Source organism: Montipora capricornis, chromosome 4, assembly GCF_036669925.1.
Source record: "Montipora capricornis isolate CH-2021 chromosome 4, ASM3666992v2, whole genome shotgun sequence".
NCBI classification, from domain to species: Eukaryota; Metazoa; Cnidaria; class Anthozoa; order Scleractinia; family Acroporidae; genus Montipora; species Montipora capricornis.
The window spans coordinates 2,200,749-2,225,748 of NC_090886.1; the positions used below are offsets into that span (position 1 = coordinate 2,200,749).

The window sequence follows — 25,000 nt, forward strand, 5'->3', positions numbered from 1 at the left end:
AGTAAGGGTTAGCGCCAATTTTTTTTTTTTGTGAGGTTAAATGCATTTGTTTGCTCTTACTTTAGTATTGGAGTCTAGGGGACACTTTGTGACGTTAACATAATTCCCAGATAAGAATGAGGTTGAATTTGGGGAGAAGAGTGAAGTGACACTTCCTGAATCTTGTTACCTGCAGTGTGTACTCCACTAAGAAAAGAAAAGGAAGCTTTACACCGAACAGTGAACACTTGTATTAATGTCACAACAACCTTGCTATGGCTATTAATCTGTTATATATCATATTGCATATTATACAGTATATATTTATTTCATGTTGAATACATGAAGTGGCATTATTTAACAGTTACTCTGTGTATAAGTGTTATAATAAAATTGTTCCATGTATTTGTGGTTTATGAGTCAATCCTTATAACTGTTAATCTTAACACTATTGATAAGCCGATCTTATGTTAATAGCATCATGTATGAGGAGTGTAAGTCAGCATGTTACCGCTATGTGAAACACTCCCAAGGAATGCTGTCTAAAATTCTGATAACATTATTTGGGAGAGTCCTCTTCAATTTAATGAAAAGAGTGGTAACAATAAATAAAATGGATTAAGTCAAAGCTTCAGATAAACATCATGAAGCAAGATCATCTGTACTGCCCTTCGTTGTTTAAAGGATGGGTAATGTCTACAACATCTTTGTTATTAATTCACAGCAATTTTGAGGCAGCATTTACGTGAATGATATTGCTTTCAATTCAGTAGTTCCTAGTTCCATCTACTCAATACCAATACAGAGGGGGCACTCATGCGAGCCATGACTGCGAGTCAGCATGCGAATCACACAGTTATTGAAAGCTAACCGTTTTAAAATGGGTGCTTAGACTTAATAACTGTTTATCAGTGCTATTTGAAATGGGTGCTTAGACTTAAATGCGAAATTTGCATGGCTCCCATGACTCGCTGTCTCGCAGATTGTCCAGCCCCTTAATGTTACCATTGCGACACATTTCCCTATCGTGCTTTTTTATATTACGCTTTACGCTTCTTGGCTTTTCCTTTGCATTCACCTGGCGGGGGTACTTGAACATATTTATTATTTATTTTCAAAGTGGGAAAAATGCTGGGATTTTTGTGACACAATACAATCCATATTTTATTTGCATTTCCATTCAACATTTGATAGATTATGTTGCATTTTGTTCTAAATTATGGCAGAAGTCACAGCGGTACTGGTTTGCCAAAATACTTGTCACCTTTTTGTGGACGCTTATTATTATTGTTTTTAATTGGGAGGGGGAGGGGTCACTAAAGTTTGTGTTGTCGATAAGGGTGGGGGGGGGGGGGGGCTGAAAAAGTTGAGCATCACATTTTCCATTTCCACCAGCCTCCCCTCTGCACTTGTAATAATGACCAGTCCCCTAGTTCTTGTTCCTCACACCAGCTGTGTACGTTAAAATAAATGAGCCTTTGCTGTAGGGTAGCCAAGGGGGCGAGCCATGTGAGCCATGGCTGCGAGCCATGACTGCGAGTCAGCATGCGAGACACACAGTTATTGAAAGCTAGCCGTTTTAAAATGGGTGCTTAGACTTAATAACAGTTTATCAGTGTTATTTGAAATGGGTGCTTAGACTTAAATGCAAAATTTGCATGGCTCGCTGGCTCGCACATTAGGCAGACCCAGAAAAAAACAAGTTTGAGGGAATCAATCTTTTTCTTTAAGATGGATCAAGAGAAAGGAAAACTAGCAAGAGTACTCTTGTAATAAGAAAACAGGGGACACCAAGTGGGAACAACAGATGCTCCTACTATACAGGTTATACTTTGCTTCCAAAGGTAAGCAACTATCACAAGACCCCAGAGAGAGGCGGATACCACAATGTAACATGAGGGTATCAATGGGGAATGGCTCTAGTCAGTAAACAGCTTTAAAAAAGCTGTTTAGTCAATAAACTGTTAAAAAAATGGATTTAGTCAGTAAACAGCAAAAAAGGAGATTAGTCAGTCAATTTATATGATTTTATGATTTTTGTGAGTGTAGAGAGAAGCCTGGGACTGGTAACTAAACCCACATGCAGAGCGCAGGCTTGGAGCATGTCACGAAATGAGATAAGGAAAATCTCCAACAGGACATGCAACATACTACGAAAATTCAAAACAAATAGAGGGTACAAAAGTCTCCAGAAGGGACTTTGGTGATTATGTACCGCATACGCTAAAAAGTCGATCTTCTTTTATACGTTAGTCTATGGGGCGCCAAATGTAAAAATATTATTTAAGTACTTTCCCCCTATATTTTGTGTTATTTATAAATAACACATTCAACTACCTTTGCGATTTATAAATCACAAGTATGGGGCGCCAAGTGTAAAAATATTATTTAAGTACTTTTCCCCTATATTTTGTGTTATTTATAAATAACATATTGAAGTAACCTAAATGGCAAAGTTACCAACTTTGCGATTTATAAATCGCAAGATGACGAACTTTGCGATTTATAAATCGCAAGGTTACCAACTTTGCGATTTATAAATCGCAAAGTTCGTCATCTTGCGATTTATAAATCGCAAAGTTGATAACCTTGCGATTTATAAATCGCAAAGTTTGTAATCTTGCGATTTATAAATCACAAAGCGTGATTTATAAATCGCACATTGCGATTTTGCGATTTAATAATATAACCGCAAGCACATGAAATTCATGCCGCGGGCTCGTGGTCCAATGTTTTGATGTTTTGGTGCAAGACAAAACTTGACAAGACCGCTCTCCTCAGCCGTCTCAAGAACAATTTCTGATGCATTAAGTGCTCAGGAATCATCACAGAAAAGTGAGGTAAGGATAGGTTTTATTTTCTTCATCAATTTTATTTCGATTTATGGTGAATCGGTCGGAATTGTAAGCTTCGTTTTTTTTTAATTTGCCGAGCTCGAGATCACAGAATCTTTATCGTACTGCACCTATCTCACCAACCGCTCCTTTTCAAGTTTGCACGATTTCATCTAGCTTCATCTAGCTTCATCTATACCATAGAGATTCATTTCATTGATTGACTCCTTCACGGAAAGAAATGAGCCCAATAAATTGACCTGCTCTGAAGTATTCTGCTTCAAAGATTCATAGCTCAGTTGGTAGAGCATTGCATCGGCATCGCAGAGGTCACGGTGTCTGACATTTGCAGACTACAGACTGGCTAGAAATAGCACTGATAAACAGTATTTAAGTCTAGCTAACCGTTTTAAAATGGGTTCTTAGACTTAAATACTGTTTATCAGCGCTATTTGAAATGGGTGTTTAGACTTAAATACTGTTTATCAGCGCTATTTCTAGCCAGTCTGCAGTCTGCAAATGTCAGACACCGCAGAGGTCATGGGTTCGACTTCCGTTAGAGTCTTAGAGCGACTTGTATTTTTCAGGTGTCTAGCAAAAATGGTCACTTAAATTGTCGACCGAAGTCGTTCAAACCAGAGATTCTGTAATCTCGAGCTCTGCAAATTGAAAACATGGCAATAAAACGAAGCTTACAATTCCGACCGATTCACCATAAATCGAAATAAAATTGATGAAGAAAATAAAACCTATCCTTACCTCACTTTTCTGTGATGATTCCTGAGCACTTAATGCATCAGAAATTGTTCTTGAGACGGCTGAGGAGAGCGGTCTTGTCAAGTTTTGTCTTGCACCAAAACATCAAAACATTGGACCACGAGCCCGCGGCATGAATTTCATGTGCTTGCGGTTATATTATTAAATCGCAAAATCGCAATGTGCGATTTATAAATCACGCTTTGTGATTTATAAATCGCAAGATTACAAACTTTGAGATTTATAAATCGCAAGGTTATCAACTTTGCGATTTATAAATCGCAAGATGACGAACTTTGCGATTTATAAATCGCAAAGTTGGTAACCTTGCGATTTATAAATCGCAAAGTTCGTCATCTTGCGATTTATAAATCGCAAAGTTGGTAACTTTGCCATTTAGGTTACTTCAATATGTTATTTATAATAACACAAAATATAGGGGAAAAGTACTTAAATAATATTTTTACACTTGGCGCCCCATACACAAGGTTACGAACTTCGCGATTTATAAATCGTAAAGTTACCAACTTAACGATTTATAAATCGCAAGGTTACGAACTTTGCGATTTATAAATCGCAAGATTACAAACTTTGTGATTTATAAATCGCACAGTTGGTAACCTTGCGATTTATAAATCACAAAGTTCGTAATCTTGCGATCTATAAATCACAAATGATTTATAAATCGCACATTGCGATTTATAAATCACAAAGTGCGATTTAATAATATAACCGCAAACACATGAAATTCATGCCGCGAGCTCGTGGTCCAATGTTTTGATTTTTTGGTTCAAGACAAAACTTGACAAGACCGCTCTCCTCAGCCGTCTCAGGAACAATTTCTGATGCATTAAGTGCCCAGGAATCATGACAGAAAAGTGAGGTAAGGATAGGTTTTATTTTCTTCGTCAATTTTATTTCGATATATGGCGAATCGGTCTGAATTGTAAGCTTCGTTTTATTGCCATGTTTTCAATTTTCAGAGCTCGAGATTACAGCATCTTCAACGTAGCGCATCCATCCCACCAACCGCTCCTTCTCAGGTTTGAACGATTTCATCTAGCTTCATCTTTACCTGTGTCGTTGCGAGTTATCATTAACGAATGAGAGAAGTGATCCTCGGACTTCGGTCGACAATTTAAGCAACCATTTTTGCTAGACACCTGAAAAATACAGGTCGCTCTAAGACTCTAACGGAAGTCGAACCCAGGACCTCTGCAATACCGATGCAATGCTCTACCAACTGAGCTATGAATCTTTGAAGCAGAATACTTCAGAGCAGGTCAATTTATTGGGCTCATTTCTTTCCGTGAAGGAGTCAATTAATGAAATGAATCTCTATTAACATTAGCAGAAATTCCATCAGTGCCAAGATGCAAAAGATGCTGACAAGTGCATATTACATTACATCATTTCGCTCGCAAAAGTGTCTATGTCGGACGTAAATATGAAATTCAGGACAAAATGATTTTCCTCCTCCTTTTTTAAGCTCGGCAAATTAAAAAAAGAAGCTTACAACTCAGACCGATTCGCCATAAATCGAAATAAAATTGATGAAGAAAATAAAACCTATGCTTACCCCACTTTTCTGTCATGATTCCTGAGCACTTGATGCATCAGAAATTGTTCGTGAGACGGCTGAGGAGAGCGGTCTTGTCAAGTTTTGTCTTGAACCAAAAAATCAAAACATTGGACCACGAGCCCGCGGCATGAATTTCATGTGTTTGCGGTTATATTATTATTAAATTGCAAAAGTGCGATTTATAAATCACACTTTGTGATTTATAAATCGCAAGATTACGAACTTTGTGATTTATAAATCGCAAGGTTACCAACTGTGCGATTTATAAATCACAAAGTTGATAACCTTGCGATTTATAAATCGCAAAGTTTGTAATCTTGCGATTTATAAATCGCAAAGTTCGTAACCTTGCGATTTATAAATCGCAAAGTTGGTAACTTTGCGATTTATAAATCGCGAAGTTCGTAACCTTGTGATTTATAAATCGCAAAGGTAGTTGAATGTGTTATTTATAAATAACACAAAATATAGGGGGAAAGTACTTAAATAATATTTTTACATTTGGCGCCCCATATTAGTCGGTTCATATTTTGTTGTTTATACGGTTACAACAGCCAAAAACAGTCTTTATACACTAAACAGTTAACCCCATTGACACCCTCTAACATGTTTAAATTCTGCTCAGTTTCCGACGAGCTCAACAAACTGTCCTCTGCTTAAATAATAGATTGTGAAAACGAAGGGGCACAGTAAATAAGTTGAAAAGCTGTTCATGATTTCTCCCACGCGAATCTCGTTCTTTTTAAAATCATGGAGAACAAACTCTAAACCCATAATCGCCAGAAGACATTCTAACCATATGAAGTACACAAAAACGCGGTAAACACGCCAGAGAAACTTGAATTTTCCATTTCTGACATTTACACATGCCCAGAATTTGAAGAATGTAGTTAGTAACATGATCGTACAGCAGTGGGCATACCTGGTTCTCGATCAACGTATGAAAGGGTCCTTTCGCTCTGGGGCGGGTTCCTGAAAGGTGTAAATACTCTATTGCGGGGATAAATGTGCCGGAATAAGGCACATTTATCCCTGGAATAGAGTTATTACATCTTTCAGGAACTGGCCCCTGGTATCCACGAAACTGTCGTGTTTCCTATTTTTTCGGTGTTTCCACAGGCAGCCCAGACGTTGTTTGTGATTCACATACGTGACAGTATTGCGTTACGTTTTGAGCCATTTAAGAGAATGTATGAAACGGTTCGAAAATCCCTCTAAATTCAACTTGTAGTAAAGGATTTAAATAAAAGAAACTTACTTTAGTCCGCTCTTGTGTTATTTTGAAGTCTTTGTGGCAGCTGAGGCGTTCTAAAGTCGTTCTAAAGCCATTTTGACGATTTAAACTTTTCCAGGTTTGCTTTCCATTAAAGTGAAACGAAAGGCTGGCGACCTGGTCGGCCGACGGTTCGAACTCGAAGCTCCATAAATTCCACTAAAATGCTCGGAACTCGCCAAAATTGCCTCACGGTAGCCATCGATAATTCTTCTTTCTAGCTGCTTCGCCTCGGATCCCAAGGTTTATCTTATCCGCCCGAAAAACGCTCCTTTTCGAACGCTGCCTGCCCATTTCTGCTTCATTTTAGCAAACCTGGAAAAGTTTAAATCGTCAAAATGGCTTTAGAACGACTTTAGAACGACTTTAGAACGCCTCAGTTGCCACCAAGACTTCAAAATAACACAAGAGCAGACTAAAGTAAGTTTCTTTTATTTAAATCCTTTACTACAAGTTGAATTTAGAGCGATTTTCGAACCGTTTCATACATTCTCTTACATGGCTCAAAACGTAACGCAATACTGTCACGTATGTGAATCACAAACAACGTCTGACAAGTACGAGTACAATTTGTACGGAGATCCTCACCGAAAATGGAAGCGTTGCTTTGTCACGCAATTCTATTTTGGGGAATACAGGACAAACACCAGCAATGCAACTTTCGCTTTGAAGGAAAATAAAACAGGTTAGGCTGGAATTAAGAGTCAAGGAGAAACAAAAGAAATCGGGTTTTTGTGGGAAACATGAAACTCTGAAAAAAAGCGGCTAATCCTAGTTTACAGCGACGAAAATAAATAAAATAAACTTACTTTTACTGCATTTTGTGTCCTTGTGTCGATTTTAGGTGATCTGGGCTAGTTTTGAAATTTGCTCCAAGAATTAGCCCATTTTTTTCACGTATACACCGGCTGCTCCAAATCGTTACGTTGACTGAACATATTATAAGTTTGGGTGGCCTGTGGTGCTTGGCGTTCACCTGGGGCAGGAGATCGGTCCCACCAAACTCTCCAACCACCACTGCCATGTTTCATTTATTTTTTCTTGCTTTTCTTTAGCTTTTTCTTTTTTAAGAAATTGTTAATTTTCACTCAGAAGAGAAGCGTTGCTCTTCACGCATTCCTAGTTTGGGGAATGCGTGACAAACATCCACTTTCAAAAGTAAAAGAAAAAAGATGACCTGCAATCAGGCTGAATTTTCAGGATATTTGCCGCATAGGAGAAATAAAAGAATCGGGAGTGGAAACTTGAAAGGTCTTGAAACGTTGGGAAAAAACTTAGGGACAGTAGGGGAGGGGACTCGTTTTCATGGAAGAAGACCTATTGTAGATACCGGAATCGGACAACAATACTCCATTTCCGAGTTGCTGCATGTCCTGGGGCACAACGAGGAAATGAGTTGCGTACTCTTATACAAATCAAACTCATTTCCATTACAATAGTTGAGCACCAAGACTCATTGCGAAACCGAAACAAACAGACACTTAAAGTTCCCTTCCTTTCACCAAGACTAATTTCCAAACAAACGCAAACAGCACCACGGAAATGGCCTATTGGAGAGACACAAACGAAAACTCAAGAAATATGAGAGAAATAGAATCTTTAATCGATAGCTCTTACGATGAAAGATTGCAGCCTTCTCTTGATGTTCATCGAGGACCCCGTTCAGCGCATGCAATACGACCTTGTTACTACATTCTACAAATTCTGGGCATGTGGAAACCGAGTGACGGAAAATTCGAAATCGCCTGGCGTGTCTATCGAATTTTCATCTTCATCGTTTGGTTTGCATGTCTGACAGCAATTATGTGTTTGGACTTTGTACACTACGGTTTTGACAAGACCAAGATTCATTTCAGAGAAATTATGAACAGTTGCTGTACTTGTCTGGTCTTCCTTTGCCCGTTCCTCTTCTCTGTTTATTATTTAAACAGAGGCCAGTTTGTTGAGCTCGTTTTCAGCGTGCAGAACGTTTCACAAGTATGGCACAAAAAGCTGAGCCGAGTTGCAAAAGGATACACTTTTATGTCGCTTTGCCTATGGGGTCTCTGTACTGCATTTTTTATTGTCCACTGGCTTCCTTTCTTTTCGAAAACTTGGCATTACATATTTTACATAGCAGTGATTGTTTTCATCGCAGGTTGGTGGGCAACGTGGTTAAGTATCTATGGATTTGTTTGTCATGCTCACAGCCTACAAATTGATGCTGTTGTAGAGGAAATGAAGTCCATGGCATGCACATCAAGCTATATTCTTTACAGACACTCCATTGTACTTTCCACTATAGAAAGAACTCAAAATGATTTTGGTGTTATAATCTCATTAGCTCTGGCATACCATGCTTTTGATGTGATCATTTTCAGTTTTGCTTATTTCAATTCTGCCTTTGGCCAAGATTATCCTTTGTGGCAGTTAATTGGAACGGTCATTTACGATTTAATTAGTATTATTGTCAAACTCTTCCCTCCAGCTGTTGTCGCAGCTGCCTCCCACCGCATAGTCGTACAAGCTTGCAAGAAATGCCAAGCACGAATTACTCCCACATCAACAGATCTTCCCTCAGAGGATATGCAGGTATTCCAGTATATGTCATGGTGTGAGAAAGATATGGGACTTAAAATTCTGGGAATTCGTATCACTGTTGAGTTGGCCATGAAGATATTTATGACAATCATCACAGTTGCAGTGTCATTGGTGGGCTTTGTCATACCTCGCCTGTGAGGTTATCGTTCGATCAATGAAGTCATAGAAGTAATTTGATATACGTTACTGATTGTACATCTACAATCTTGGACAGAATAAAATGGAACAGAAAACCCCCATCCCCCCGAAAGCAAGGATGAAGCTGCGCAAAAGCCAAAACGCGCCATTTTCCCATCCTTGATTTGGGGGAGGGGGTTTCAAATTTCCCATCTATTTTGTCCAAGATTGTAGGATGGATGACTACGAATACGTTATTAAAAAAGCCGATATTGAGAAGACTACACATTGTATCAAGGAACGGGATCATTTAAAACATTTTCAACCCGTATAAGCATTTTAAAAGGCAAAATGGCATCATCTCAAATTCCGTTGCCGAAAAAGTTGCACTCAAGGAAGCCCCGAAATGGAAGCGTTGGATCGAAAGATTCGAAAGTTATCCTCGACGAAAAAGATGATAAAGTTCAAGTTAATACGTTGGTGTATGCAATTGGAGGAAACGCTAACGATATTCTAAAAAGCTTTCATTTGGCTGAAAGGGATACTGTATACGCGACAGTCAAACGACACTTTTAAACTCATTTTGTGGGCCGCTCAAATGTTTTGATCTTTGAACAAGCACGTTTTAACAAACGCGTTCAAGGGGAAAAAGAATCTGTGGTTGAATTCATTGAATCCCTACACGAGCTCGCAGAAACTTGCCAGTTTTGACCTCTCAAGGAAGAGTTAATAAGGGAACGCATTGTAGTTAGAATCCGGTACTCCGCCTTATCACAAAAACTCAAGCAAGATGAGAAGCTTACACTCGAGAAAGCTGTGAATAAAACAGCATCACGAGATACTAACAACAGACGGAGGAGAGATATCATCAGTCCGAAGTAAGAAGAAAACAACATGGACCAACAAGGATAAAGCGAATGAAAAACCTCCGAACAACAATGTGCGAAAGAGAAATTCGAAAGTGAAACGTGATCCCTTGAAGAAATGTTGTTATCATCGCCGCACAAACGCGAAGAATGCCCTGCTAACAATGTAACCTCTTTGTGCCTCGCAGTGTAGAACCAAAAGTTTCCGTTCAATTTAAGAGGAAGCTCCAGACACAGAAAGCAACGATGATTACTTACTCGGATCGATCGAAGGTGCTAAAGGAAAACAACATGGTCTGTCGATTTGACACTGGGACACACCACTGTTAAGTTTAAAATTGACACAGGCGTAGACGTCACTGTTATCCCAGAGAATGTTTATTTGCAAACCGGCTTACCGAAGTTGCGAAAAGCGACGAAAAAGCTATTTGGCCCTGGTCAGTCAAAGCTTTCCGTGGCAGGCGTTGTGAAAGGAAACACTGCAAGACATCTATGTTGGGAAAAACCTTCGAGGGCCTTTATTGGGAAAACCTGCAACCGATGCCCTTAAAATCGTTCAAAAAGTTTTGAGAATAGAGTCTAACCCGCACATCACGAACAATGACATCGAATCAGAAGCCAAAGAGAAACACCCAAGTCTATTTAAAGGACTGGGTGAATTAAAGAGAGAATTCAAGATCAAATTGAAAGCAGATGCACCGGCTCCCTTCGCGTTGACAACACCTAGAGAAGTTGCATTACCCCTTATGGAGGGGTGCATTGGCATTTTCGGTTTTGCGGTTTTGGCTATTTTTTAGATCGGTTTTTCAGTTTTTGTGCCAAAAGACTTTGGTTTTTCGGTTTTGGTGTTCATTGCGGTTTGCGGATTTTTCGTTTTTTTGCTTTTGGTTTTCGGTTTTCGTAGAAAATACGAGCGGTTTTTCGGTTTTGTTATCTAATGTGCTTTTTGGGTTTTCCTATTTTGTCCTATTTGGGTTCCCGTTTCTTAGATTTAAGCGGCAATTGATCTCGAATAGAGTGTTTAATCTTTATTTAACCACGGTACAATTCATCAGCCATATAAAACCATATGTACAATTAAAAATTTAAAACCAAGTGTAGATAAACTACATTAACTATCTTACTCAATATCATACAATAAAGCTGCTTTCCATGAATGCCGTGTTTAGAATAATGGTTTAGATAACCTCTTTAATCAGTCGTTTGAATTGATTGAGGGACACTGCTTTCCTTAGTTCTAATGGCAAACTGTTCCACAAAACTGCGCCACTATAGCTAAAGCTGTTTTGTAGTAGTTTGTGCGCGGTTGCGGAACATTTACCTTATTCACAGAGTCTCTCAAACAATTACCAGAATCGCGATGGACAAATTTCGAGCAGAGATAATCAGGTGCTAGTCCCTTTAGGGATTTAAATACCATTGTTGCTCTTTCAATTTACCTTTGAGAGACTAGGGTTTTCCATCTTAAGAGTTCAAATAAATTGTTGACATCAGCGTCATAGTTAGGGTAGGTCAAGACACGGGCTGCTCTGTTTTGTAGTTTTTGCAATTTGTCCTGCAAAGTTACTCCACAGTTTCCCCAAAACAACATTGCAGTAGTTGAAATGGGACTTTGTGCTAGGGCCTGATAAATAGAATGTAAGGTCCCATAGGTACAAGATATCTGCTTTCACTCACGTGATCAGTAGCTTTGTTTTTCCTCCGAAACAAAAGAAAACGTTTGAGTGATGATAGAGCTCAATTCCCGGAGACGTCACATGAAAACAGTCTATAGCCGCGAAACGCCAAAGTTATTGAGAGGAATGCGTGACAAAGTAGATGTCACGGTAGGGGATCAGGCGTGTTGAATGACGCCCGAGTTGGTGCGGAGTGGATGAAGATGAAGGACCCCATGAAGATCTGAATGAGCATGACATGAGTGAGGAAGCTAGTGATTCTGATGACGGCCAGCAAGAATTCCATTCGAATCTCCAAACTGTCCGGTCTTAGTTATCAAATAGATATGTTCAATTAGAGATTTTCGATTGAAGTTTCCAGAGCTATAGCTTGTGTGCAAATTCTTCTAAGTTAACTTGGCTCCATTACCAGCTGCTTTACGGAAAATGAGCCCACAAAGTCAGGTGTCTGACATTTGCAGACTGCCGGCTGCAGACAAATAGCGCTGATCCCATTTCAAATAGCGCTGATAAACAGTATTTAAGTCTAAGAACCCATTTTAAACCCATTTTAAAACGGTTAGCGCTATTTGTCTGCAGTCTGCAAATGACATACACTGCACAGACACCGCATAAAGTCCGGGCTCGAGAGAACGACAGAAATAAAGCCTAAGATTTTAGCAGATACTAAAAGATATGGAGGCTTTAGACAAGTCCATGACATTCACAAATACTTTAAATAAAATGTTAGTATAGTTTGCTCTGTATGCCCCACTTGTCACCGTTGTATCGGTTTTCTGACGGTTTTGTGCGCGGTTTTCGGTTTTGGCCGAAATTTTTTGCGGTTTTGCGGTTTTGGATAATTTTTTCTTCGGTTTTGCGGTTTCTAATACACCCCAATGTCCCCCTCCTTATGGCCAAAGTCAAGACAGAGTTAGAACGCATGGAAAAGCGCTAGCTGGGAGTCATTTCTAAAGTGGATATAACCACTGACTGGTCTGCAGGCATGGTTGTCGTCCCAAAACCTGATGGAAAAATACGTGTATGTGTCGACCTCACAAAGCTTAACGAAAGCGTGTTACGGGAAACTTATCCACTACCCAAGATTGAAAACATGCTGGCTCAGATCAGAGAATCAAAGCACTTTACCAACGTGGAATAGTCAGGATTTTGGCAAGAGAAGTCATGTTGGACTGGCCGAGAGTCTCGCTTGCTGACAACATTTATCATACCCTTTGCATGGCAGATTTTGTTTTAACAGAATGCCCTTCGGGATCAAGTCTGCTCCCGAACATTATCAGAAGAAGATGGGTCAGATATTGGAAGGACTGGATGGCCATATTTCCATCACTGAAGATATGCTCATCCACGGCAGGACACAAGAAGAGCACAATACAAGACTGAGAGCAGTACTCAGAAAACTGGACGAGGCCGGTGAAACTCTTAACCCAGAGAACTGCGAATTCTCCTAGAGAGAAGTCAAATTTCCTGTACATGTGATCAGCGAAGAAGGCATCAAGCCAGACCCAGTGAGAATTGAATCGGTTCACTATATGGACACACCCCAAAATGTGAGTAACGTTCTGCGATTTCTTGGAATGGTCAACCAACTTTGGACGTTTATTCCTCACTTCGCAGAGAAAACAAAAAACCTCTCTGATTCCTCCAAAAAACTCAACAGTGAACTAAGTTCAACTCCTGTCTTTGCACATTATGGTCCTGAAAAGACCACCATATTATCAGCTAACGCATCATCATTTGGCCTTGGCGCTGTACTCCTTCAAGAGCAAGAAAACAAAGAAAGAAAGCCTGTTGCCTATGCCTCAAGATCCATAATGAGTACAGAACAGGGGAACGCCCAAATCGAAAAGGAGGCGCTTGCGACCACCTGGGCCTGTGAGAAATTCAATGATTATATCCTAGGCAAAGATATCCTGATCGAAACAAGCCATTTGTACCTCTGTTCGGCTCGAAGACCCTGGATGAATTACCCCCGAGACTTCAAAGGTTTAGAATGAGGCTGATGAAGTATTCCTTCACGATAAAACATGTACCCGGGAAACAGTTAATAACAGTAGATGCCCTATCATGAGAACCACCGAGAAAACCTGTTTCAAAAGAAGATGAACGCCTTAGTCAAGACCTAAATTTGTACGTAGCCCATATCCTTGAAAGCCTACCCGCTACAGAGAGAACACTGGAAGAGTTAAAACTCCATCAACAGAATGACGAACTGTGCTGAAAGCTATTTGAATTCTGTGCAGAAGCCTGGCCAGACAAGTCAAAATTGAAAAATATTGCAAAATATTGGCCTGAGAGAGCAAGCATCACTGACCAAAGAGGTCTCCTGATGAAGGACCAAAGAACTCATCCCATCGTCTCTGCGCTTGGGTATCCTAAACAGGATTCATGAAGGGATTCGTAATTGTTGTGAAAGAGCCCGTGATTCGGTCTGGTGGCCAGGACTCAGCAAGCAAATTGAAGTTATAGTCACCAGTTGCACAATATGCCGCAAATGGAAAAAGAACCAAGCAGAGCCAATGATGTCAACTCCACTTCCAGAACGAGCTTGGCAGAAAGTAGGCACTGACTTTTTCTACCACAGTGGTAAAGAGTATGTAATCGCTGTTGATTATTACTCACGATTCTTCGAGATTGCCCCTCTAAAGAGTACCACCTCAGAAAACGTGGTAAGTCACCGGAAGTCATTCTTCTACTGCCATGGTATTCAAGAGATCATTACATCAGAAAATAGTCCACAGTTCTCAGCTGCTACATTTTCCAAATTTAGTGATGTCTGTGGGTTAACTCACCTAACAAGGAGCCCCCAATACCCACAAAGCAATGGTGAGGCAGAACGAGCTGTTCAGACTGCCAAAGACTTGATAACCAAGTCCGAAGATTCCTCCTTAGCTCTACTGTCGTACAGATCTTCCCCACTCCACAATGGCTTTGCCCCGGCCGAGCTGCTAATGGGAAGGAAGTTGCGAACCACACTTCCTCTCTCGAAAAACGGAGCAGGTGTACAAGCAGAAACAAGCCGAGACCTATAACCGGCGACACCGAGCTTTAACACTCCCTGAGTTAAAACCAGAAGACAAAGGTCATAGTACAGAAATCCCCGGAACCTATGTTGTGAAGGCAGAACAGTCCCTTCTGAGGAGAAATAGGAGACATCCGGTTGCAACCCCAACTCCACCCGTAGAGGAGGACATCGAAAGAAAACAAGACCCACCCCATAATTCAAAGAGTAAAAATTCCAACAGTTTCCCAATAACCCGTTAGGGAAGAAGTGTTATTCCACCTAAGCGATTAGATCTCTAAAGAACACTTAAAACGTTGAGTCTTCGAACAAAGAACAAAGAACAAAGAACACACATTGCACTGAGACATTTCATTTGATTTTTTTGATTGATGGTTTGATTCTGTTCGGGCGAGGACCCGCTGTGGAAGACTATCACGACCCCCTGTGAGATTAGACTTGTTATGTGACCACCCTACTGGGGACATTTGTCGTGTTAATATTATGGGGTACCAGAACATGTGCTTTTCGTTCGAAGAATTGTAGTCATTATACGAAGAGTATACTAGTAGTTTCGTCAGATCATTAGAGTTATTGTTAACCGTTGTCGAGAGCAAAGGGTATTTCGTAGCCTGAACAGAACAGATTCTTATCAGTGATTCACGCTTTCCTGATTTTTCTTATTTTACCGAAAGGGGGATGTGACGTTATCGTTCGATCAATAACGTCATAGAAGCCATTTGATATAAGTTTACTGATTGTACATCTAGGATGGATAACTTCTAATAAAGTCGATATAGAGAAGACTACACAGCCTAATGTAAGTAGGCATTGCAGCCTCTCCTGTCTACAGTTTGCACTTATGTTCAGAAATGTACGTACTTCGATGCACGCCCAACATGTGTCTCTTTGCTGTCTATTTCCACAGGCTACCCAAACACATAATTCGAATGCTCAGTCAACGTAACGATTTGTAGAGTTTATATGGGAAACATGAAATGCTTTTAAAAAATCGGCTAATCCTAGTTTACAACGAGGAAAATAAATAACATAAACTTACTTTTACTTCACCTTGTGTCCTTGTGTCGATTTGGGGAGTTCTGGGCTAGTTTTTAAATTTGCTCGTATTCTTTATTAAAAGAAGACTTCTTCTTTTAATGAAGGACAGGAGCAAATTTAAACTAGGGTTAGCATCATTTTTTTTTTATGACGGTAAATGCAGTTGTCTACCCTTTAGTTACTAGAGTATCACAGTCTAAGGAGTAATTGGTGACGTTAACGTAATTTCCCAGATGAGATGAAGTTGAAGTTGGCGCGAAGAGTGACATGACACTTCTGAACCTGATTACGTGCACGTGGACATATAACATCTTTTATATTAACTCACAGCAATTTTGAGGCAGCATTTGCGTGAATTGAATTTTATTAACAGCGTCGCTTTTAATTCAGTAGTGCCTAGTTCCATCCACACGATACCAATAGAAAGGGGACACTCAAACCCGTTTTTTGTGGTACTGCACTTAGCATAAATGCACTACCATATTGTCATCGGGGCTGTCCGAGTGAGTGTCCGAGTTAGTGAGTGAGTGAGTGAGTGAGTGTCCGAGCGAGTGAGTGTCCGAGCGAGTGAGTGTCCGAGCGAGTGAGTGAGTGTCAGAGCGAGTGAATGAGTGTCCGAGCGAGTGAGTGAGTGTCCGAGCGAGTGAGTGAGCGTGCGAGCGAGCGAGCGAGCGAGCGAGCGAGTGAGTGAGTGAGTGAGTGAGTGAGTGAGTGAGTGAGTGAGTGAGTGAGTGAGTGAGTGAGTGAGTGAGTGAGTGAGTGAGTGAGTGAGTGAGTGAGTGAGTGAGTGACAATAACAGTAAATCTTTATTGCGCCTTACTCTCCAAAGGGAGGTATCGGTCTCGTTACAATAAAAGCGATGATATCTACTAGAATAACTAATTAACTGAAAGATCATACAATTACTTGTAATACAATTGGTATAAAATTATTATTTTTAATTATTTTGCATTTAGGATGTCTTTTCTCTTCTGAAACATTAAATATGTGTATTTACCTACTATCTTTGAAGTGGTTTCGTGAGCGAGCGAGTGAGTGAGTGAGTGAGTGAGTGAGTGAGTGAGTGTAAGATTTGTAGGTCTGCAGCTTCTTGAATTACAACAATTGATGATTGTTTGCGGCCAACTTGTTAATTTTCTTAATGAAAAGAGAATGAAAACTCTTTGAGTACGTTATTGTCAAATTAACAGACATATTTAAATTCTTAAATGTCTTAAATCAAAATCCTTTTTTTTTTCACGTCTAAGGAGATCGTCACGCAAGCTCACATTCTACAGACATTCTGCAGGTCAAATAAACAAGGAAAAAACTCACCAGTCGACCATAATATTTTTACTCCCAAAGACCGGGTCAACTTCTCTTCCTGCATTAAAAAACATTCAACAGTATCTTTATCATTGCGATCGATCAGGAAAGAAATGTACATTTCACCAGCTTCTTCGTGTTCAAATTCTTACGACGTTGTGCTCAAAAATTTTGTCCAGTAATGAAAAAAGATATGCTCTTTTGAATTAAACCAAACATTAAAAAATCGCAACTTTGTTTTCACATATGTCGAAATCTTTTAGTCATGGAGTGTAAGTGCACGTTCGGCAACACTAATTTAATTTTGCTGATTGGTAAACAAGTAGATTATGTTGGCTAGTATGTGTCCGTTGATTTCACTGATAGCCTCTTTCTTCTCTTGTAATTTATTCACGCAATTTTTGATTTTCGCTCCACGTTTCTTTTAACCGTCCAACGGTTAATAGACTTTTGAACCAAGACAGCAGTTTACCCCTGATACCATAGTGTGCCAACTTAGTAAATAGCCGCTGGTGAGAGACGGAATCAAAAGCCTTGGAAAAATCCAAGAGCACCACGTCGGACTGGCCTCTGTCGTTTAGGGCGGAAGCAAGATCGTGGATAGTGATAAACTAGGACTCACAGGAGTGAAATTTTCTAAAGCCATGTTGGAATGGAGATAGAAGATTGCTCGTAGATAAGTGTTTCATAATATGACTACAAAGAATATGCTCAAGTAATTTGCAAGAAATACAGGTTAGTGAGATGGGCCTATAGTTACCGATTGACGATTTCGAATCTTTCTTGTGGAGAGGAGTGACAAGGGCGTGTTTCCAGTCGATAGGAACAATTCCGGAATCCAAGAACTGCTGGAAAATGCACTTTAGTATAATTGCAGCATCGACAGGAGCTAATTTTAGGAGTTGGGCAGAAATGCCATCCGGGCCAGTCGCTTTGTTAGACTTAAGTTGGTTTATAAGGTCAGCGACTCCTTTGATTGAGATGTGAGGAAGCTATATTGCAAGATGGAATTGATGAGGGACTATCATCGTCAGTGGTGAATACAGAATGGAAACAGTAATTTAAAACGTTTGCCTTTTCTTTGTTGTCCACGATAATCTGGTTGTTGACCTTTAAGGAAGGAATCCCAAAAAAGTCCTGCCTCTTGGATTTTATGTACCTCTAGAATTTTTTTGGGCATATATAGAGGTTTTGCACGGCAGCCATGTTGCATGGCAGGAACAATAGATTATTTTTCCTATGGGAACAAATGTTCTTTCTTATGCTAAACATTTTCATTGTTTCTGCCATGCAACATGGCTGCCGTGCAAAACCTCTACAGAGATTTTCATCCAGGAGATTGGATACATAGTCGTTACGTGCCTGGTTTATGGCTCGAGAGGTAATTTTACGATGCGTTCCAGGCGTGGAGAGAGTTTGATGACTTAGCACGATAAAAGAGCCTCTGTTTCTTTTGCATTAGATGGCGTAGGCTTCTCTTAAACCAGGGGTTCGGTTTGGCTGGGCGAGCAGCTCTCAAGGGAAATAATTATCAGCAAAGAAAAGTATGGCATTTTTAAAGAGGGACCAGTTTTCGTTAACGGAACGGAGGTGAAAAGGGAGTTGGAAATGCTCCGCAAGTTGTGCCATATCGCGACTGAAACCCTCGAGGTTGCCCTTTCCAAAATTTTAAATTCTCCTGCTTTTCTGTGACGGAACTTGTACACACTTGTTTACAGTTGCAACAACATGATCGTGATCGCTTAAGCCAGGTATTATTTGCACATCATTAATAAGCCCAGGTTTGGATGTGAGGAGAAGATCAAGAGTGTTGGAAGTTGTGGCACCAAGACGGGTGTCGAACGGGTGGGTTCCAGAACCAGCTGTTCAAGATAAGAATCCTGTACGATATCGAGGGGGTAATGACACAAACCCGGAATCGCGAGCTGGTGTAGCTACTGATAAAGTATTCCAGTTAATGAATGGAGGATTTAAGTCCCCGTCGACCAGGATGTGGCGGTTGCCAGCGAGATTGACGGCTTTCTTCAGAGATATGTCAAGTTTGTTTAATGTAGCCTCATCAGCCGATGGAGGACGGTAGGAGGAACAAATAAAAAGACTTTCTCCTTCGAAGATGACCTCTGCCCACACAATCTTGCAGTTTGCGTCAAGATCCGGGTGGGGAAGAGAAGCAAGATGATTTTTTACTGCAATTAAAACGCCTCCGCCACAGTGGTAACGGTCTTTACGGTACACAGTGAAATCTGATGAAAAAAGTTCACTGTTTCTGATGTCTGGTGTTAGGTGAGTTTCGCAAGCACTGATGATATCCACTTTATGAGCATCAATAAGAATACTCAACCCAGCGACCTTCGATCTGATGCCTTGGAAATTAGCAATCAGGATATTGGGGGAAACAGGTTGCAGGGAGGCGGCTTCGCTGCGAGAAGAAGAGGACTCGAGGGAGGTCCAACTTGAAGAATAAAATGCAAGTTCCTGAGGTGCTGAACGTGCCGGTGTAGAACTGATAACTGAATATTTGTCGGACCGAACACTGATGAGTTTGAAATCGTTAGGCTTGAAGAAGCATTTGACAGCGCCAGCGAGATATCCTGATCAGTAAGGGAATGCGTAAAATTTGCTACTCCACATAGAGGGCATAGCCATGCAGTCGAGAGATTTGCAAGATCTTCGTACGTCTTGGAGTTAATAAACATACATTTGGTATGAAACCAAAAATCATAAATATCACATTGCACTCCTCGCTGATTCAGTTTGACAGGTTTCGCGCACATTCCGCGAGGATATTTGAAGTTAGGTCCAGGATTTAGCTCGACGTCACCACCACACAAACGCAGTGCTAGCACCAAAGACTTTTTGGATTGGCCTGTGAACAAGATGGCGGATTGCTTTGGTTTACGAAGAAACCGCTGTAAAGCTTCAAGGCCAATTCCATAAGGCAACTTGGAGAAAGAAGACTCAAGAGGAGTATAGACCATGTCGTCAACTTGGGAATCCGCATGATACAAAGGAGAAAAAGCGATTATGAAGGCAAGAAGAACGATAATCGGAGCAGTAAAATTTACGCCGGGCCGCCATGTTCCACGACCGCTCAATTTGAAGCGTTCTGTTCGTAAGCGTTTTGTTCGTTCGTAACTTTGCCATTTCATCTAAAAACACTCATAAGCATGTGACAACTTTAATGCAAATGCCTTCAGAGAAGACCTAAAGTCAGCCCCCTGGGATAGCCCAAGAAATTGCACTACTCGCAGTGAAATTGTTGAAATCTGGGAAAATATGTTCTTAAAAATAGCTGACGCTCATGCGCCCATGAGAACTCCGCGAGTAAGAAATTAAAAATCCCCTTGGATTACTACTGAGCTGAGGGAGCTGATTACAGGTCGAAACAGACTGAAAAGGCAAGCTATATTAACAAAACGGCCATCTATCTGGGATAAATACAGAAAAGAAAGAAATAGAATAAATAATGAGATTAAAATGGATAAAGCAAATTATTATAAATCAGTGGAACAAAATGTGGGTAACTCGAAGGAAATATGGAGGAAAATCAATAAGTTAACATATCGTAAGTGCACTAGTAATTTTTCAGTAAGTGAACTAAAACGTCATGATAATTCCTTCACCGCAAAACCCGCAGAAATGTGCGAGATGTTAAATGACCATTTTACATCATCTGTCGGTCCTAACCTAGCCTTAACACTACCTAGTGGTAGTACAAGTTTTGACTCATACATAAAGCCTGTTTAGGAATTCACTTAGATGAAAATCTTAAATGGAACGAGCATGCATGTTGACAAACTTTGCTCAAAAGTAAATCGCTCCATCAGTGGTCTAAAACAGGCACTTGATTATGTACCATTAGATGTTCTAAATACAATTTACAAATCCCTTATCCAGCCTGTGTTCGACTACTACATGTGACGTTGTTTGGGACAATTTAGACCGGGGACTTGCCACTAGGATCCAGAAATTACAAAATCGTGCTGCATGCATAATAACCTTTCAAGGTTATGATGTTCGTTCAGCACAAATACAAAAACAACTAAACTGGGAAGAGCTTGCTAGTTACTTTAAGCGATCTTTTCTCGAATGCCTGTGAGAACAACCCTTATAAATCTAAGGTAAGAAATACGGAATATAATATAATTTGTACTGTACCACGGTCCAAAAACAGAATATTATTAAGGGTCTTTTTCATACAGTGGAGGAATGCTTTGGAATTCATTACCAAATGACATAAGAGCGTCCGAATCTAAAGCTATTTTTAAAGGTCAACTGGCTGGTAGGCAGGCAAACTGTTGACAGTATTTTACTATCTTTTTTTCCATGTACATATGTTTAGAGTAGTTTTACACTATCTTGTTTCGTCGCTCTAAACTAAGATCAGCCGATTTTTTTCGGCGTTCATGTTTCCCGTATACATATCTTGACTGAGCATTCGAATTATAAGTTTGGGGAGCCTGTGGTGCTTGGAATCGGAAGGAAACGGATTTAGCTTCGATCTCAATCTCTGAAATGGGTCCTACCAAACTCTCCACTGCTATGTTTTATTTATTTTTGCTTCCTTCTTTTCTTTCTTTACCTTTTTTTTTTTTTGGTTTTTTAAGACAAGTACGATTTTTAATTTTCACTCAGAAGAGAAGCGCTGCTCTTAAACCATTCCTAGTTTGGGGAATGCGTGACAAATATTCACTTTCAAAGTTAAAAAAAAAAACAGGATGGCCTGCAATCAGATACTTGCCGCAAAGTCAAGAGTGGAGACTTGAAAGGTCTTCCAACGTTAGGAGAAAAACTGGGGATACTACGCAGGGGGGTCGTTTTCACGGAAGAAGATCTAGATACTGAAAGCACAACCGCAACAGAGGACAACAATTCGCGAGACATGAACGTAAACTCAAGAAATATTAGAGAAATAGAATCTTTAATCGATAGCTCTTACGATGAAAGATTGCAGCCTTCTCTTGATGTTCATCGAGGACCCCGTTCACCGCATGCAATACGACCGTGTTACTACATCCTACAAATTCTGGGCATGTGGAAACCGAGTGACGGAAAATTCGAATTCGCCTGGCGTGTCTATCGAATTTTCATCTTCATCGTTTGGTTTGCATGTCTGACAGCAATTATGTGTTTGGACTTTGTACACTACGGTTTTGACAAGACCAAGATTCATTTCAGAGAAATTATGAACAGTTTCTGTACTTGTTTGGTGTTCCTGTGCCCGTTCATCTTCTCTGTTTATTATTTAAGTAGAGGTCAGTTTGTTGAGCTCGTTTTCAGCGTGCAGGGCGTTTCACAAGTATGGCACAAAAAGCTGAGCCGAGTTGCAAAAGGATACACTTTTATGTCGCTTTGCCTATGGGGTCTCTGCACTGCATTTTTTATTGTCCACTGGCTTCCTTTCTTTTCGAAAACTTGGCATTACATATCTTACATAGCAGTGATTGTTTTCATCGCAGGTTGGTGGGCAACGTGGCTAAGTATCTATGGATTTGTTTGTCATGCCCACAGCCTACAAATTGATACTGTTGTAGAGGAAATGAAGTCCATGGAGTGCACATCAAGATATATTCTTTACAAACACTCCATTATACTTTCCAATCTGGAAAGAACTCAAAAAGATTTTGGTGTTATAATTTCATTGGCTCTGGCATATCACGCTTTTGACATGATCATATTCAGTTTTGCTTATTTCAATTCCGCCTTTGGCCAAGATTATCCTTTATGGCAGTTTATGGGAACAGTCATTTACGATTTAATTAGCATTATTGTCAAACTCTACCCGCCAGCTGTTGTCGCAGCTGCCTCCCACCGCATAGTTGTACAAGCTTGCAAGAGATGCCAAGCACGAATTACTCCCACATCAACTGATCTTCCCTCAGAGGATATGCAGGTATTCCAGTATATGTCATGGTGTGAGAAAGATATGGGTCTTAAAATTCTGGGAATTCCTATCACTGTTGAGTTGGCCATGAAGATATTTATGACAATCATCACAGTTGTGGTGTCATTTGTGGCCTTTGTCATACCTCGCCTAAAGTAAGTAGGCATTTACAGCCTCTCCTGCTGACAATTTACACTTGCCTCCAGAAATGCATACACAGTTGTACTTTGATGAACGCCCAACTAAAGCTGTGTTCACATTAGGCCTCGATTATGATCAAACTAGTGGTTTACCTAAATGGTAGAAATGCTGCTGAGGGGAAGGGAGATGTTCAATCATGCTTGTGGTAATTTAACGACGATTCGTGCATGGAAATGAAGGGAAATTTTAATAAGTCTTGAGCAGGGAGTCGGTACAAAACATGCCCCCCCCCCCACTCGACCTCTCAAGAGAAGAAAGAAAACGATAGATGGTTTTCACAGTGACGTCATCCAAATTCTAAAATCAAAATCACAAGATCTTCTGAATTTTTATCTAAAGGAGGTTGAGGATGACCCTCTCGGCAGTTTGAGCCTTTCAAAAACACTACGGAACATTAACAGATGTGTTCATACACATGTATTTTATCTCATGAGCAAAAAGTAAGTGCTTTTGTCGCAAAGTGAACAATAGATGTTTTCGTTGGTTACTCACTTATATTGGTGGACCACATGGCGTCTCCATACAAAACTCTATAAAGTTGCTGTGCAATTTTCATCCAACTTGTCTCGCAACACCATTGCAAGAATTCTTGGCCTTTTTCATTGAACGACCTTAAATTTATTTTTGTATTGCGTGACGGTGAAAGTATCCCGAGAAGTGAAAGGAAAAACAGAGCAGATCATACCGTGCATCTTAATTCCCCCAATTGCACATTACCACAATCCCTTACGTTTCAAAGAAAAATGTGTTCTTGTCCCAAATAGATAGTTATACCTCGTTCGTTCACTTCAGGCTCACTCACTGTGGCAGCAATTATAACACAAATAAGTTTGGAATGGGTTCACATCCACTAATTACAGTGCGTGATTATAATTGGATTATAAGTATTTCAAGCAACCTCAAGAGGGTTGTTTGAAGTAACTACAGTGCGTAATTGAACAGAATGGCGAACATATGGTGGTACAAGCAGACGAAACGTCTAATCGCTTTATGGAGCAAAGATTTGGATTTGTCTTCTTCTATTCTGACTCGGAAGCTTTCCTTGGTTCTCTTCTTGCCTCAAACATGGTTATCAGAATTGTGCCAGCCATGCGATATGGCGCCATTTTGTCTCATACTGTGAGGTTACCCTGCCTATTGTATTTGGACTTTTGCAGATGTGAACAGAACCATAATTGAATAAAATTGAATGGGGTACGATAGCCTGAATTATTTACTTTAGCTGATCATAATCAACAACCAGCTTAAGTCTCCCTTTAAATGTAAGCATTTGCTAACTATTTCCAAAGATAAAGTAAAAGTAAGGGTTAGCGCCATTTTTTTTTTTTTTTTTGTGATGGTACATGTAAATGCACTTGTTTATCTTTACTTGAGTATTGGAGTCTAGGGGATACTTTGTGACGTTAACGTAATTCCCAGATGAGAATGACGTTGAAGTTGGGGAGAAGAGTGAGGTGACACTTCCTGAATCTCGTTACCTGCACTCCTCAACAAATCTCTCAGTTTACTGCCTGGCATTTGTACTCCACTAAGAAAAGAAAAGGAAGCACTACACCGAACAGTGAACACTATTAATGTCACAACAACCTTGCTATGGCTATTAATTTGTTATATATCATATTGCATATTATACAGTATGTATTTATTTCATGTTGAATACACGAGGTGGCATTATTTAACAGTTACTCTGTGTATAAGTGTTATAATAAAATTGTTCCATGTATTTGTGGTTTATGAGTCAATCCTTATAACTGTTAATCTTAACACTATTGATAAGCCGATCTTATGTTAAAAGCATCATGTATGAGGAGTGTAAGTCAGCATGTTACCGGTATGTGAAACACTGCCAAGGAATGCTGTCTAATTTCTGATAACATTATTTGGGA

The 25,000-nt window shown here is 40.1% G+C and overlaps 4 protein-coding genes across 4 annotated transcripts in view; 3 read left to right on the top strand and 1 right to left on the bottom strand.

Annotated features, from left to right (window-relative positions):
• LOC138045145 (uncharacterized) overlaps window positions 1-200 on the top strand; it is a 2,047-nt gene extending 1,847 nt beyond the window's left edge. Inside the window, exon 2 of the mRNA XM_068891545.1 lies at window positions 66-200. Coding sequence (XP_068747646.1) covers window positions 66-92 — 27 coding nt within the window. The 3' untranslated portion in view covers window positions 93-200. The remainder of the gene's footprint in view (window positions 1-65) is intronic.
• Window positions 1-25,000, bottom strand: part of LOC138045013 (ATP-dependent DNA/RNA helicase DHX36-like) — a 71,352-nt gene that overhangs the window by 34,711 nt on the left and 11,641 nt on the right.
• On the top strand, window positions 7,887-9,282 carry LOC138045146 (uncharacterized). Its single transcript, XM_068891547.1, has one exon. The coding sequence runs from the start codon at window positions 7,967-7,969 to the stop codon at window positions 9,140-9,142; it is 1,176 nt and encodes a 391-aa protein (XP_068747648.1). The 5' UTR covers window positions 7,887-7,966; the 3' UTR covers window positions 9,143-9,282.
• Window positions 21,740-24,837, top strand: LOC138045149 (uncharacterized). Its single transcript, XM_068891550.1, has one exon. It carries the CDS (start codon window positions 21,912-21,914, stop codon window positions 23,070-23,072), a length of 1,161 nt encoding a protein of 386 aa, XP_068747651.1. The 5' UTR covers window positions 21,740-21,911; the 3' UTR covers window positions 23,073-24,837.